Genomic DNA, 16,364 nt, shown 5'->3' with positions numbered 1-16,364 from the left:
TAGCTCAGAAATAGCTTGCTAGGAGATGTAAATATGTCATTCCTTATCTGAAAATGTGTCGGGTTCTTTATTGAAAAGAAACAAAATTAGCGGAGGGTAAGTGCCACCTGGCATGTCAGGATTCTGCTGCTTCTGATGCTAAAGTCGTTGTGAGTACTCACAAGGCTGTTGGAGGTGATTGACCCGTAAAGCAGTGAATTCTTCTACTCGGTATATCACTCGGATTCATTAATGATCAAATCAAGAAGATTTCTTTGAGAATCAATTATATATAAGATGGTGTTTTGGTATTAAAAAGCAATAGAATTTAATGTTTTATTTAGTTTATACTTTATGTGGTAATATTAAGTAATACAGTGTAGTGCTCTTTGTCTGATATATGTAGAAGCGTGTCTCTGTAAAAGGCGGAGAGTGCATCTCCAGGCAAGTCACCTTTGATGGAACAAGGGAGAGAGGGAATGGGCGATCGAGAGAGAGAGGGAGAGATGACAGAAGTTAAACATTTACTGCTGTCCAACCAAATATAGGCAGATATAAGTGTGTCACCTAGATGGAAATTTGTAAGATTTAAGCCAGCTACCAGCATATACAATGGATTTACCCAGCAGCAGAGGATCCAAGAAGAACAGATATCACCTCGACAGATGGAGTTTCATAATTTTGACATCACAGAAATCTAACACCATCATCCCACCAGAGTAGGGCAAAGCAAGCAGTTCATCCACACCCTCACAAGGATGAAATCACCTAAGTTCTGGAAACATTGCTAACTACAAGCATATAGACTTTAATCTATCCAATAAACTGGTTATCGAATGCTGTTAACCTAAGGAATCCAATCATAAATTAATGTCATCAATTTATATCAATCTCGGACACAGGTCTTCACTGTCAATTATTCTCAGCAAGCCAGGAAAGAAGTGGGTAAGTCCCCTGCTCCATTTAACTGCGCCCCCCCACCCCATAACTCTCCCCATATGGTCTGTCAGAGTGTTATTTGTCCGGCATGGTGATATTCAGTGGACAACACATTGGCAAAAGGTATATTGCTCATCCTGCAGTCTGCTATCCCAGATTACTCCACATTTAAGGTTCCGGTTCTCTGGGTGCGAGAACTTGCCTATGGAAGTGGAACTTTGCATTAAATACAATAAAAGGTATTTGGAGTGCACCCGAAAATAACACTGAGTACAGCCCATTAAATAATAAGCAACTTTTAACAATTGTAAGTTACATGTAATTCTGTAAAAACAATAATTGTAACTAACCTTAGTTGTTTCCACACAGTCTTTTATGTTCTGGACAGTCAGTTGATAGACCTCAGAGGCATTAGGTTTTAAGACAATCTCAGGGGCAGAGAGGTGGACTTCAACTTGGAACAGGGGATTGTATCCAAGGATAGAAAGATTAATCTGCTGAAGATTTCTGCAGAGAAAAATATAAAGACGTTAGACCTGGCATGAACATGAATTAACAAATGTAATAGTATATTACCTGGCACTAATAGTGAGCCTTTGGCTCATTGGTAGCATTCCTGCCTCTGATCAGAAGGTGCAGAGTTCAACCCTCCAAACAGTCCCGGGGAGCGGAGACCGGAGTTCCAGGCAGTCCCAGGGAGCGGAGACCGGAGGGCCGGGCAATTCCGGGAGCGGAGACTGGAGCTCCAGGCAGTCCCGGGGAGCGGAGACCGGAGCTCCGGGCAATTCCGGGGAGCGGAGACCGGAGCTCCGGGCAATTCCGGGGAGCGGAGACCGGAGCTCCGGGCAATTCCGGGGAGCGGAGACTGGAGCTCCGGGCAATTCCGGGGAGCGGAGACCGGAGCTCCAGGCAGTCCCGGGGAGCGGAGACCGGAGCTCCGGGCAATTCCGGGGAGCGGAGACTGGAGCTCCGGGCAATTCCGGGGAGCAGAGACCGGAGCTCCAGGCAGTCCCGGGGAGCGGGGACCGGAGCTCCGGGCAGTCCCGGGGAGCGGAGACCGGAGCTCCGGGCAATTCCGGGGAGCGGGGACCGGAGCTCCGGGCAGTCCCGGGGAGCGGAGACCGGAGTTCCGGGCAGTCCCGGGGAGCGGAGACCGGAGGGCCAGGCAGTCCCGGGGAGCGGAGACCGGAGCTCCGGGCAGTCCCGGGGAGCGGAGACCGGAGGGCCGGGCAGTCCCGGGGAGCGGAGACCGGAGGGCCGGGCAGTCCCGGGGAGCGGAGACCGGAGGGCCGGGCAGTCCCGGGGAGCGGAGACCGGAGCTCCGGGCAGTCCCGGGGAGCGGAGACCGGAGGGCCGGGCAGTCCCGGGGAGCGGAGACCGGAGGGCCGGGCAGTCCCGGGAAGCGCAGACCGGAGCTCCGGGCGTCTCAGGGTGCGGAGACTAACAGGTGTTGTGATCCTTTTAGTAAAGTACTTTCCTGTTGAAACTAGGACTGCTTTATTGTATTTTTTTTAGAACATGTTTTGCAGTACAACACAGTTATCATTACATTACAGAGATTGGCAGTGGTGCAAATTTGCTGAAACTATAAATAATGGAATCTTCCAGAGTTTTAACTCTATAACATAAAAAGGCACACAGATAGATCAAACTGAAAAAGCAAATAAAACGATAGGGTAAAAATATATTTTGGAGCCTAGTGAAGCTTCCAGCTGACGGAAATTGGGCCTCAGGCCTCAATTGTGGGAGCAGCTCGCCCGTTTGCCGGGATCCAATTTGGGTCGTTTGCCTCGCCGGCAGCAGACCACAGGCGGGTCCTGGGGGGAGGGGGCTGAGCGTGGGCCGGCAAAGGCCCACAGTAATGCTTGCAACCGGTCCTCCCGTCTCCATATCAAGGCAACTATCGAAGAACATACATTCTCGGTGGCTGCCTCCAGTGGTCCCTTTAAGGACCCCTGGTTAGGCTGCACGTAGACCAAGTAATACTGAGCTGGGCAGGCCGAGTGCCTGCATTTTACTACGTTAAAGGCACTGTATAAATGCAAGTTGTTATTGTTATCCTAAATACTGATTCATCTCTGTACATGGAAATTCTGGTGGATGCCAACTATAGCTCGCACATAAGCCTTCTTGACCACAACAAAAGGCAAAGTACAATTGGTCTTTTGCATCTCTCTTTAATGGCTGCAATGTCCTAGTGCAGATTAAGCTTCAGTTTGTTTATTTGTTCTCAGCATGTGGGGAACACTGGTACAATCATATTTTTATTGCCCATCCCCAGTTGCCCTGAAAAGCTGCTGATGGATGTCCTCTTGAACCACTGCAGTACTTGTGCTGATGATGCTCCCACCATGGTGTTAGGTAGTGAATTGTCTTTTTTTACTATTCATTCAAGGGATGTGACCGATGCTGGCTAGGCCGGATTTATTGCCCAATTTGCATATAAGCTCTTTGGACTTAGTTAAGCATATTGTATCCCTCCAGGGAGAGAGGTGCATTCCACAGGAGACAAACAGAAACTCTACATATGTGAATTTCTCAACAGCTTGGTATGATGACTCTTAAATATGGTGACGATTTCTCACACAGGTCAGAAACCTGACTGACCAAAATAAACCTGTACCCATAATATTAATGATTCCCTGCCCTTCACTACCCACATACTCTATGGTGGCACAAGCCACTATTATATTGGAAAGTTGTCACGTGTTCTGTGTAATATAACGGCACCCTCCGTTGGCTGCTGTAATGGCCAAGTAAAAAGTATATTTTGTGTAAGTCAGGGTAATTAAGATTTATATATGGGGTGAGGCTCAACTTCAGGCCATTACCAAGATTTGGATCCACCAAGCATAACTAGTACTTCACACTGAAATATTGTGGATTACTTCCAGTACCCGTACCATTTTAGGAATATAGGAACATGATTAGGCCATTCGGCCCCTCGTGCCTGCTCCGCCATTTGATATGATCATGGCTGATCTGTGATCTAACTCCATATATCTGCCTTTGGCCCATATCCCTTAATACCTTTGGTTGCCAAAAAGCTATCTATCTCAGATTTAAATTTAGCAATTGAGCTAGTATCAATTGCCGTTTGCGGAAGAGAGTTCCAAACTTCTACCACGCTTTGTGTGGTAGAAGTTTTCTAATCTCGCTCCTGAAAGGTCTGGCTCTAATTTTTCGACTGCCCCTGACTCCTAAAATCCCCAACCAGTGGAAATAGTTTCTCTCTATCCACCCTATCTGTTCCCCTTAATATCTTATAAACTTCGATCAGATCACCCCTTAACCTTCGAAACTCTAGAGAATACAACCCCAATTTGTGTAATCTCTCCTCGTAACTCAACCCTTGAAGTCCGGGTATCATTCTAGTAAACCTATGCTGCACTCCCTCCAAGGCCAATATGTCCTTCCGAAGGTGCGGTGCCCAGAACTGCTCACAGTACTCCAGGTGCGGTCTAACCAGAGGTTTGTATAGCTGCAGCATAACTTCTGCCCCCTTGTACTCCAGTCCTCTAGATATAAAGGCCAGCATTCCATTAGCCTTATTGATTATTTTCTGCACCTGTTCATGACACTTCAATGATCTATGTACCTGAACCCCTAAGTCCCTTTGGACATCCTCTGTTTTTAACTTTTTACCATTTAGAAAGTACCCTGTTCTATCCTTTTTTGATCCAAAGTGGATGACCTCACATTTGTCTACAATGAATTCCATTTGCCACAGTTTTGCCCATTCACCTAATCTATCAATATCCCTTTGTAATTTTATGTTTTCATCTACACTGCTTACAATGCCACCAATCTTTGTGTCATCGGCAAACTTAGATATGAGACTTTCTATGCCTTCCTCTAAGTCGTTAATAAATATTGTGAATAATTGAGGCCCCAAGACAGATCCCTGTGGGACTCCACTAGTCACATCCTGCCAATGTGAGTACCTTCCCATTATCCCTACTCTCTGTCACCTTTCGCTCAGCCAACTTCCTAACCAAGTCTGTACTTTTCCCTCGATTCCATGGGCTTCTATCTTAGCTAACAGTCTCTTATGTGGGACCTTATCAAATGCCTTCTGGAAGTCCATATAAATAACATCCATTGACATTCCCCTATCCACTACTTTAGTCACCTCTTCAAAAAATTCAATCAGGTTTGTCAGGCACGACCTACCTTTCACAAATCCATGATGGCTCGCTCTGATCAACTGAAAATTCTTGAGGTGTTGAGTCCCCCTATCCTTAATTACAGACTCCAGCATTTTCCCCACATCAGATGTTAGGCTAACTGGTCTATAATTCCCCGGTTTCCCTCTCTCTCTCTCCTTTCTTAAAAAGCGGAGTGACGTGCAATTTTCCAATCTAGAGGGACAGTTCCTGAATCTAGAAATCTTCGAAAGATTTTAATGCATGATCACTCACTAAGATAATACGGTCTGAATAAACTCTTTTGCTGAACTCCTATTATCTTGTGCTTTCTCTAGGGATCCCATTGAGCTTATAAAGACACATGTGACAGTATAATGTAAATAGGAGTTGGGACAGTGCCACCACGGTGGGAGTGCAGCTCTGTTCCCCACACCGCTGAGTTACTAATCCTACCTGTGCTCCTGTGACAAGGTACTGAGAGAATGCCCAGGATCCACGCACCAGGAGGGATGGAATTTTGGAGGATGAATTGTTCTGGAGCCACTTAAAGCAGCACTGGTACAAGCCCAGTAACAGATCAGCCACTGCCCCTCTCAATCATAGATGATGCATAACCCGAAGAGGCCAGACAGAAAAAGAGGAATAAGACTGTACTTAAAAAAAACATTAAGGTAAATTTTCCAATGATTAATTTTAAGCACCAGAGAAACAAAACACTAGACATGGACTGCACTGACTTCTGCGCCCAATTCTCTGATCTGTACTCCTGTCAAATGAGGCTCTGCACTGGGAGTGCAGCCTCACTTTTATTTCAAGAACTGAATTATACTTACTTCAAAATCATTTTGACGAGGCTGTCGTAAACTCTCCGCTCCCAAAAGGTGTAATACAGTGCCATCTTTGAAGCCTTGCCAGTGTTGGTGTGGAAAACTAGACCTTCCATTTTTGTCAGCAGTGGGCCAATTGCTTTATACTTACTGACTAAATTCAAGATATCTTTTGTTCGCTCCTGTTCTACAAACTCATAAAATTCCTTTATGCCTAACAGAAACAAGCAGAACATTTCACTTGGTTTGTGACAAATTTAAAGCCCAGCCGTAAAACACAATAGCTTTCGTCACTATTTTCAAAAGTCTAAAATCATTCTACAATACCTGCGAGATCTTCCTTTAATCTGGGCGTTGGCCTTTTAAACAGATCTGCTGACTCTATCGCTGCAAGTTTAGTGGCAATGTCTCTGACATTTTTGTGGATTTGGTTTACGAGTGATTCAAATTTTCCAATTGCTTGGTCACAGCGACCAAGGTAATCATTAATACCTATTTAAAAAAATTAACAAAACTTCACTAATTTAATCACATTATTTAGTAGTAGCATTATCGATATTTATCAAAAATATGTTTTTCCTCTGAGTTCCGTTTTAAATGGAATTATTTTCAAGAGCAACAGTCATCATATCATTTGTAACTTCAAAACATTAATAATCACACATGGGGTGAAATTGTACCTCACAACAATTTCCCAGTGAGTACTCAGTAGGAGATGTCCTGATGGCGACCTGGGTGCACTCAATCACTGCCTGAACTAGGAGGAAGCAGAGCCTACAGCCCCTTCCTGCTGACTGCTTTTCTTTTATTATTCATTTCCTGGTTGTGGCCATCGCTGGTGAGGCCGGCATTTATTGCCCATCCCTAGTTGTCCTGAGAAGGTGGTGGTGGGCCTTCTTCTTGAACCGCTGGTAGCGGTTTGATACAACTGAGGGGCTCGCCAGGCCACTTCAGAAGGCAGTTAAGAACCAACAATGTTGGTGTGGGACTGGAGTCACATATAGGCTACACAACAACAACAACAACTACTTGCATTTATATAGCACCTTTAATGTAATAAAACATTCCAAGGTGCTTCACAGGAGCGTGATTAAATGAAATTTGACACTGAGCCACATAAGGAGATATTAGGACAGGTGACCAAAAGCTTGGTCAAAGAGGTTGGTTTTAAAGAGTGTCTTAGAGGAGGAGACAATTGTAAACAATTTTACAACACCAAGTTATAGTCCAGCAATTTTATTTTAAAATAAATTTAAAATAAAATTGCTGGACTATAACTTGGTGTTGTAAAATTGTTTACAATTGTCAACCCCAGTCCATCACCGGCATCTCCACATCATTAGAGGAGGAGAGAATGGTAGAGAGGCGGAGAGGTTTAGGGAGGGAATTCAAGGCCTTAGGGCCTAGGCAGCTGAAGGCACGGCCGCCAATGGTGGGGTGATTAAAATCAGGAATTCTCAAAAGGCCAGAATTGGAGGAGCGCAGAGGTCTCAGAGGGTTGTGGGGCCGGAGGAGGTTACAGAGAGAGGGAGGAGCGAGGCCATGGAGGGAACTGAAAACAAGGATGAGAATTTTAAAATCGAGGCCGGGAGTCAATGTAGGTCAGCGAGCACAGGGGGTGATGGATGGACAGGACTTGGTGCGAGTTAGGGTACGGGCAGCAGAGTTTTGGATGAGCTCATGTTTATAGAGGTTGGAATATGGGAAACCGGCCAGGAGAGCATTGGAATAGTCGAGACCAGAGGTAACAAAAGCAAGGATGAGGGTTTCGGCAGATGAGCTGAGGCAGGAGCGGAGGCAGGCGATGTTTGTGGTGGAAATAGGCGGAGTTGGTGATGGAGCAGATATGTGGTCGGAAGCTCATCTCAGGGTCAAATAGGACGCCGAGGCTGTGAACGGCCTGGTTCAGCCTCAGACAGTGGCCAGGGAGAGGGATGGAATCGGGGGCCTAGAGAACGGAGTTTGCGGCGGGGACAAATGACAACAGCTTCGGTCTTCCCAATATTTAGTTGGAGGAAGCTTTTGCTGATCCAGTTAGACAAGCAGTGTGACAAATCAGAGACAGTGGAGAGGTCGAGAGAGGTGGTGGCAAGGTAGAGGTAGGAAGGCAGGTTTCCTTCCCTAAAGGGATAGACGTGAACCAGTTGGGTTTTTACGGCAATTCGACAGCTACATGATCACTTTTATTGATACCATCTTTTTATTTCCAGACATTTTTAAACTAAATTCAAATTCTCAAACTGCCGTGGTGGGATTTGAACTCATGTTCCCTGGATTACTGGCCAGGCCTCTGGATTACTAGCCTAGTAACAAAACCACTACTCTACTGTACCCCCGGCTGCTGATATCCGTGGGGAAATGTTATACAATCGTTGACCTTGGCAAAGTGATTTGCTTGATGCAGCCATGGACTGCAGACTGAAAATTATGACCAATGTCATCAGCTGCAGCCTGGAAAGAGACTGAGGTAAAAAATGTAAGGGCCGTAGTCACTTTGACTGCCACAGGCAATGCATGGCCAGCTGTTCGCAGATCTTGCTGTAATCGATCTGCGAGGGCCTCTCTGCGGGAGCCGAGCCGTCCTGATGCACTGCTCCTCGGATAAGTGGAGGTAACTGACTCTGCAAGCAGCCCTCCTCGTGAGTGGTCTCATCACAGCCCCAACTGCAGCTCCTTGAGGTCCCGTTCCTCCAACCATCTTCAGCTGCTTCATCAATGACCTCCCCTCCATCATAAGGTCAGAAATGGGGATGTTCGCTGATGACTGCACGGTGTTCAGTTCCATTCGCAACCCCTCAGATAATGAAGCAGTCTGTGCCCACATGCAGCAAGACCTGGACAACATCCAGGCTTGGGCTCATAAGTGGCAAGTAACATTCACGCCAGACAAGTGCCAGGCAATGACCATCTCCAACAAGAGAGAATCTGACCACCTCCCCTTGACATTCAACGGCACTACCATCGCCGAATCCCCCACCATGAACATCCTGGGAGTCACCATTGACCAGAAACCTAACTGGACCAGCCACATAAATACTGTGGCTACAAGAGCACGTCAGAGGCTGGGTATTCTGTGACGAGTGACTCACCTCCTGACTCCCCAAAGCCTTTCCCCTGACACCGTCTACAAGGCACAAGTCAGGAGTGTGATGGAATACTCTCCACTTGCCTGGATGAGAGCAGCTCCAACAACACTCAAGAAGCTCGACACCATCCAAGGCAAAGCTGCCCGCTTGATTGGCACCCCATCCACCACCCTAAACATTCACTCCCTCCACCACGGGCACACAGTAGCTGCAGTGTGTACCATCCACAGGATGCACTGCAGCAACTCGCCAAGGCTTCTTCGACAGCATCTCCCAAACCCGCGACCTCTACCACCTAGAAGGACAAGGGCAGCAGGCACATGGGAACAACACCACCTGCACATTCCCCTCCAAGTCACACACCATCCCGACTTGGAAATATATCACCGTTCCTTCATCGTCGCTGGGTCTAAATCCTGGAACTCCCTTCCTAACAGCACTGTGGGAGAACCTTCACCACACGGACTGCAGCGGTTCAAGAAGGCGGCTCACCACCACCTTCTCAAGGGCAATTAGTGATGGGCAATAAATGCTGGCCTTGCCAGTGACGCCCACATCTCATGAACAACTAAAAAAAATCAGTGTGGAATAGCCAGGATGACCTTCAAAATGAGCCCTGGACTTCTTCGAGGTTTAGAAGCAGAGGAAAAGTGAACATCAGCAAATTCCAATGGAAAGACTTATGAAGAAATCCAGCCAGGTGAATTGGTGGTGTTCATTCAAGGAGTTATTTTACAACTTTCAAAAAATATATATTCCACTGAGGAAAAAAGGGTGTAAAAGAAATGACAGCCATCCGTGGCTAAGTAAAGAAATTAAGGATAGTATCCGACTAAAAACAAGGACATATAAGGTAGCCAAACTTAGTGGGAGGATAGAAGATTGGGAAGTCTTCAAAAGACAGCAAAAAGTAACTAAAGGATTGATTAAGAAAGGGAAGATAGATTATGAAAATAAATTAGCAAAAAATATAAAAACAAATAGCAAGAGTTTCTATAGTTATATAAAAAGAAAAAGAGTGGCTAAGGCAAACATAGGTCCCTTAGAGGATGAGACCGGGAAATTAATGGTGGGAAACATGGAAATGGCAAAAATGCTGAACAAATATTTTGTTTCAGTCTTTACGGTAGAGGACACTAAGAATATCCCAACACTGGACAAACAGGGGACTCTCGGGGGGGAGGAGCTAAATACGATTAAAATCACTAAGGAATTGGTATTCAGTAAATTAATGGGACTCAAGGTGGATAAATCCGCTGGACCTGATGGCTTACATCCGAGGGTCTTGAGGGAAGTGGCAGTAGGGATTGTGGATGCTTTGGTAATAATTTTCCAAAATTCTCTGGACTCGGCAAAGGTCCCGGCAGATTGGAAAACTGCTAATGTAACACCCTTATTCAAAAAGGGTAGTAGGCAGGAGGCTGGAAATTATAGACCAGTTAGCCTAACATCTGTGGTGGGTAAAATTTTGGAATCTATTATTAAGGAGACAGTAGCGGAACATTTGGATAAACATAATTTAATAGGACAAAGTCAGCATGGCTTTACGAAGGGGAAGTCATGTCTGACAAATTTGCTTGAGTTCTTTGAGGACATAACGTACAGGGTGGATAAAGGGGAACCAGTGGACGTAGTGTATTTAGACTTCTAAAAGGCATTCCACAAGGTGCCACATAAAAGATTATTGCTCAAGATAAAGAATCACTGGATTGGGAGTAATATTCTGGCATAGGTGGACGATTGGTTATCTAACAGGAAGCAGAGAGTTGGGATAAATGGTTCATTCTCGGACTGGCAACCAGTAGCCAGTGGTGTTCCGCAGGGGTCGGTGCTGGGTCCCCAACTCTTTACAATCTATATTAACGATTTGGAGGAGGGGACCGAGTGTAACGTATCAAAATTTGCAGATGATACAAAGATGGGAGGGAAAGTAGAGAGTGAGGAGGACATAAAAAACCTACAGGGGGATATAGACAGGCTGGGTGAGTGGGCGGAGATTTGGCAGATGCAATACAATATTGGAAAATGTGAGGTTATGCACTTTGGCAGGAAAAATCAGAGAGCAAGTTATTATCTTAAAGGCGAGAAACTGGAAAGTACTGCAGTACAAAGGGATCTGGGGGTCCTAGTGCAAGAAGATCAAAAAGTTAGTATGCAGGTGCAGCAGGTGATCAAGAAGGCCAACGGAATGTTGGCTTTTATTGCTAGGGGGATAGAATATAAAAACAGGGAGGTATTGCTGCAGTTATATAAGGTATTGGTGAGACCATACCTGGAATACTGCATACAGTTTTGGTCTCCATACTTAAGAAAAGATATACTTGCTCTCAAGGCAGTACAAAGAAGGTTCACTCGGTTAATCCCGGGGATGAGGGGGCGGACATATGAGGAGAGGTTGAGTAGATTGGGACTCTACTCATTGGAGTTCAGAAGAATGAGAGGCGATCTTATTGAAACATATAAGATTGTGAAGGGGCTTGATCGGGTGGATGCGGTGAGGATGTTCCCAAGGATGGGTGAAACTAGAACTAGGGGGCATAATCTTAGAATAAGGGGCTGCTCTTTCAAAACTGGGATGAGGAGAAACTTCTTCACTCAGAGGGTAGTAGGTCTGTGGAATTTGCTTCCCCAGGAAGCTGTGGAAGCTACATCATTAAATAAATTTAAAACAGAAATCGACAGTTTCCTAGAAGTAAAGGGAATTAGGGGTTACGGGGAGCGTGCAGGAAATTGGACATGAATTTAGATTTGAGGTTAGGATCAGATCAGCCATGATCTTATTGAATGGCGGAGCAGGCTCGAGGGGCCGATTGGCCTACTCCTGCTCCTATTTCTTATGTTCTTATACCAATGATCAAAGTGATTGCAGGCGAGTGTACCTTTAAACGGCGCTGCCAATTGTCATTTCACTCCTGCACCACCCAGGAGTATTGGGCCGGTCAGGCGCTGCTCGCTACTTCCGCTTGGCGAGTGAAAATGGTGTTGGGGTGTTGCTGAAATCATAGGACCTCTATTTAAATACTTAATGAGGCTCCCGTCTGCTTCAAGCCGCCTTTATGAAGGCACCAAGCAAAATGGCGGTGGGCGGGATGGGATGGGGAACGGGTCAGCACTGTCATTTTAGAGCCATTACTGCCCAGGTCCCAGCAGGCAGAGTGAGTTAAAATCAACTTTGTGTTTTTAAAAGGAGCACACAAATTTTTCTTAAATTTAATTTTTAATGCAATTTGTGTACATATGGAACAAATATATATTGGGCCAAATCTTCCTGGAAAATAACGGCGAGTTCAACACAGGCCATTATTAATGTGCAAATCAGCAAGTTCAGGGGATTCAAGGCCGGTCAGTTTAATCTCGCTGGTGGGAAACTTTTAGAAACAATAATCCGGAACTGAATTAGGAGTCACTTGGACAAGTGTGGATTGATTAGGGAAAGCCAGCACGGATTTGTTAAAAGCAAATTGTGCTTAACTAACTTGATTGAGTTTTTTGATGAGGTAACAGAGAGGGTAGATGAGGGCAATGTGGTTGTTGTGGTGTTTATGGACTTTCAAAAGGCGTTTGATAAAGTGCCGCATAATAGGCTTGTCATCAAGATTGAAGCCCATGGAATAAAAGGGGCAGTAGCAGCATGGATACAGTATTGGCTAAGGGACAGAAAGCAGAGAGTGGTGCTGCACGGTTGTTTTTCGGACCGGAGGGAGGTGTACAGCGGTGTTCACTAGGGGTCAGTACTAGGATCACTGCTTTTCTTGATATATATTAATGACTTGGAATTGGGTGTACAGGGCACAATTTCACGTGTCCGTCCATGCCACCAGCCTATCGAAATCCTCTTGAAACCTATCACCATCCTTCTCACTGTTCACTACACTTCCAAGTTTTGCGTCATCTGCAAATTTAGAAATTTTGCCCTGTACATCCAAGTTGAAGTCATTAATATATAACAGAAAAGCAGTGATCCTAATACCGACCCTTGAGGAACACCACTGTACACCTCCCTATATATAGATAGAGAGAAACTGTTCCCATTGGCAGAAGGGTCAAGAACCAGAGGACATAGATTTAAGGTGATTGGCAAAAGAACCAAAGGCGACATGAGGAAAAACTTTTTTACACAGCGAGTGGTTAGGATCTGGAATGCTCTGCCTGAGGGGGTGGTGGAGGCAGATTCAATCATGGCCTTCAAAAGGGAACTGGATAAGTACTTGAAAGGAAAAAATTTGCAGGGCTATGGGGAGTGGGACTAGCTGGATTGCTTTGCACAGACTCGATGGGCCGAATGGCCTCCTTCCATGCTGTAACCTTTCTATGATTCTAACTCCCACATATGCTCTTGTGGATAATCAAGAATGCAGCCAATGAGAGTGTGAATAATCAAAATTCCAACAGATATTATTTCAAAACTACCGAGTTCTGAAATTATTATGTCCTGTGAAATGTAATGGCTATTTCCCACTGGAAATCATTTAGAAAGACATGACTGACTGATTGCAGCTGTTATCAGAACTATCTGATTACTGATATGAAGCATATAAAATTAGAGATGGTTACCTAACGAGTTCCAGTTTAGTCTTCTATAACCTGATCGAATAACTCGTTGAAGCTCTCGAATATGTTCTGCCATGAGTTTAGTCTCCGCCATGCTTAGGGAATCCATCAGTTTTTGGTAGCGATTTAGCATGTTCTTTAGTCCAGTTGTGTACCTAAAGACCAAAAGTAGTAAAATGAACATTACATCATTCCAGCACCACAGAAAAGTGAATAGCACGCTGTACTCAAGACCAGCCGCCTTCATCCACTCTAAACGAGGATCAACACAGTTCCAGCTGTGGCTCAGTTGGTAGCACTCTGGCCTCGGAGTCAGAAGGTTGTGGGTTCAAGTCCCATTCTACAGACTTGAGCACAAAATCTAAGCTGACACTCCCAGTGCAGTACTAAGGGAGTGCTGCACTTAGAGGTGTTGAACCGAGGCCCTGTCTGCTCCCTCACGGCAGATCCCAAGGCAACACTGTGCAAGGGAGTTCTCCCCAGTGTCCTGGCCAATATTTATCCCTCAACCAACATCACTAAAAACATCATTATCATTGTGGGACCTTGCTGTCACAACACTTCAAAAAGTCCTTAATTGGCTGTAAAGCGCTTTGGGATGTCCTGAGGTCTTGAAAAATGCTATATATATGCAAGTTCTTATGTATGAATCAAAACTGCTTCACACTGACATACGCTAAACCTGCAGTCTAAATGCACCTCTCTTCAAGTGTGGGAAGGTGTTCCTTTCCCATTATGTTGAGGAGTGCCTCATAATCAGACGACGAACAAGCGAGACAGAGAGCATCCAGAGATTTCTGTGAACCAAACAGTCCAACCCTGATGATCAAGAATACCGTGGTGAGGAGGATTATGAAATTATTTATTTTATTTATCCACCTTTCTTAGACTAACATCATACCGGAGGAACTTCTGTTCTTGTAGAGCCACATTCCTGGCCAGCTGTGGTATTTGAAATCCTAATTGTTCCATACACTTGGTTTCCATTATAATTTCTTGCAGTTCTGGGGCAAAGTTCACCTCATATTTGCAATTCATTTCACACCAGTCATCGTGAATAACCATATTCTGTATGTACAAAACCAAAATCAGCACTTAGAAAACAGCAGATTGAAAGATGGCGAGCAGCTATGCTTATATTTTACAATGCTATTTTAAACACTACAATAAATAGTCTATGTAAATTATATGACAGCTATAACGTGGCTATCTATACATTGAAAGATTTGTGTTTAGCACACCTTTGGTAGCATTACACTTTTCAAAGGCATCATACTTGAAAATGTAGCCTGAGTGACATCACATCTCAGCATGTCACACATCCAAAGTGTCACATGTCCATAGGACACAATAATGTGACTGGCTCAAATAACCGCTTATTCTTTAAGTTACCAATCAACTATCTCAGAGACTAAAGGTGGACGAATCAGAAAGTACCAATGACGAACAAGTAACCAGCAGAAATGGAGCAATCAATTCCCTCGATTAATTTTCAAAGATACCATTCAAAAACCAGCAAGTGCCACAGATTGAACAATCAAATCAGCATTCAAGTAATTTCTTCAGACTGTTTTCAGCCACTATTTTCTTTCTTCACTCATAGTATCATTGTAGGTTCAGCACAGGAGGAGACCATTCGACCCATCGTGCCTGTGCCGGCTCTTTGAAAGAGCTGTCCAATTTAGTCAAACTCCCCTGCTCTTTCTCCATAGCCCTGTAAATTTTTTCCCTTCAAATATTTATCCAATTCCCTTTTGAAAGTTACTATTGAATCTGCTTCCACCGCCCTTTCAGGCAGCGCATTCCAGACCATAACAACTCACTGCGTAAAAATTTTTCCTCGTGTCACCTCTGGCTCTTTTGCTGATCATCTTAAATTTGAGTCCTCTGGTTACCGACCCTTCTGCCACTTGAAACAGTTTCTCCTTATTTACTCTGTCAAAATCATTCATGATTTTGAACACCTCTATCAAATCTCCCCTTAACTTTCTCTGTTCTCAGATCATAAAATTGGTTATTTCGAAATCCAAATTGGTTGATAAAGCCCCATTTATCCAGCTGAATTGGCTGGAGTCCTACACTGGTTCAAGTTTTGCACTGGCCAATTAGGACAACTCCAAATTTCAATTATTAAATAACATTAGTAATAGACCGCAGCCATGGAGCTGTAATCATTGCTGATTATGTTGCTCTGACAGCCCTCAAGTAGAAAATACAGCTTGTTAATACCTTGGAAATCTGGAGGGTCCTGCTTACAATATATAAAATGGAAGATCTTACTCCAGAAGAATTTGAAGTATATATATGACTATATCACTATGGAGAAAAATCAATTCCACATTTGTTACAATGTGAATCAATTACCTGTAGTCAGGTTTCTCTATTTGATGCTAAATTGAACTGCATATGGGAAAACCTGAAGGGAATTAAATCACTCATGAATGGTATAAGTCGGTGCTACATGGCATTTTCCTGTGAATCACCAGTCCCCATCATGCATCCACTTTTTCTCTGTTCGAGCAGTATGTCTTAACTCTAACCTCAGAACAGCAACTCCTAGTGTGACATTTCCGTTTCCCACACGACAAGGATGTATCCTGCACAAAGCTATCAATTCAGTGCTCGGCTTTACACTTTGGGTTGAATTCCATTCGGAACTTGCTGTGACTGCTGAAACTGATTTCTAAAGGAGAGGGAAGACCTCTTTGCATCAGTCTGGGCTTCACTTGAACCCAGGCAGCAGCGGCGAAATAATATTGTGCTAACCCACTGCAAGACTCAGTTCCCACAACCAAATGTTAAAATGCAGCGTGCATATGTCAAATTTACTTGTT

The 16,364-nt window shown here is 44.6% G+C and overlaps 1 protein-coding gene across 2 annotated transcripts in view; it reads right to left on the bottom strand.

The window, feature by feature from the left end:
* The window catches only part of dnah10 (dynein axonemal heavy chain 10), a 248,394-nt gene that overhangs the window by 182,409 nt on the left and 49,621 nt on the right, over positions 1–16,364 (bottom strand). For both annotated transcript variants that reach the window (XR_010967225.1, XM_068006240.1), the window contains exons 15-19: positions 14,432–14,598; positions 13,534–13,685; positions 6,221–6,385; positions 5,900–6,107; positions 1,269–1,425 (exon numbers count right to left, since the gene is read on the bottom strand). Coding sequence is in view for 1 of the 2 variants with exons in the window: in XM_068006240.1 (XP_067862341.1) it covers positions 1,269–1,425; positions 5,900–6,107; positions 6,221–6,385; positions 13,534–13,685; positions 14,432–14,598 (849 nt within the window). In the remaining variant the exon portion in view is untranslated. The remainder of the gene's footprint in view (positions 1–1,268; positions 1,426–5,899; positions 6,108–6,220; positions 6,386–13,533; positions 13,686–14,431; positions 14,599–16,364) is intronic.

The sequence above is a fragment of the Heptranchias perlo genome, chromosome 25 (genome assembly GCF_035084215.1).
Source record: "Heptranchias perlo isolate sHepPer1 chromosome 25, sHepPer1.hap1, whole genome shotgun sequence".
Classification (NCBI taxonomy): Eukaryota; Metazoa; Chordata; class Chondrichthyes; order Hexanchiformes; family Hexanchidae; genus Heptranchias; species Heptranchias perlo.
This window is presented reverse-complemented; position numbering and strand designations above follow the sequence as displayed.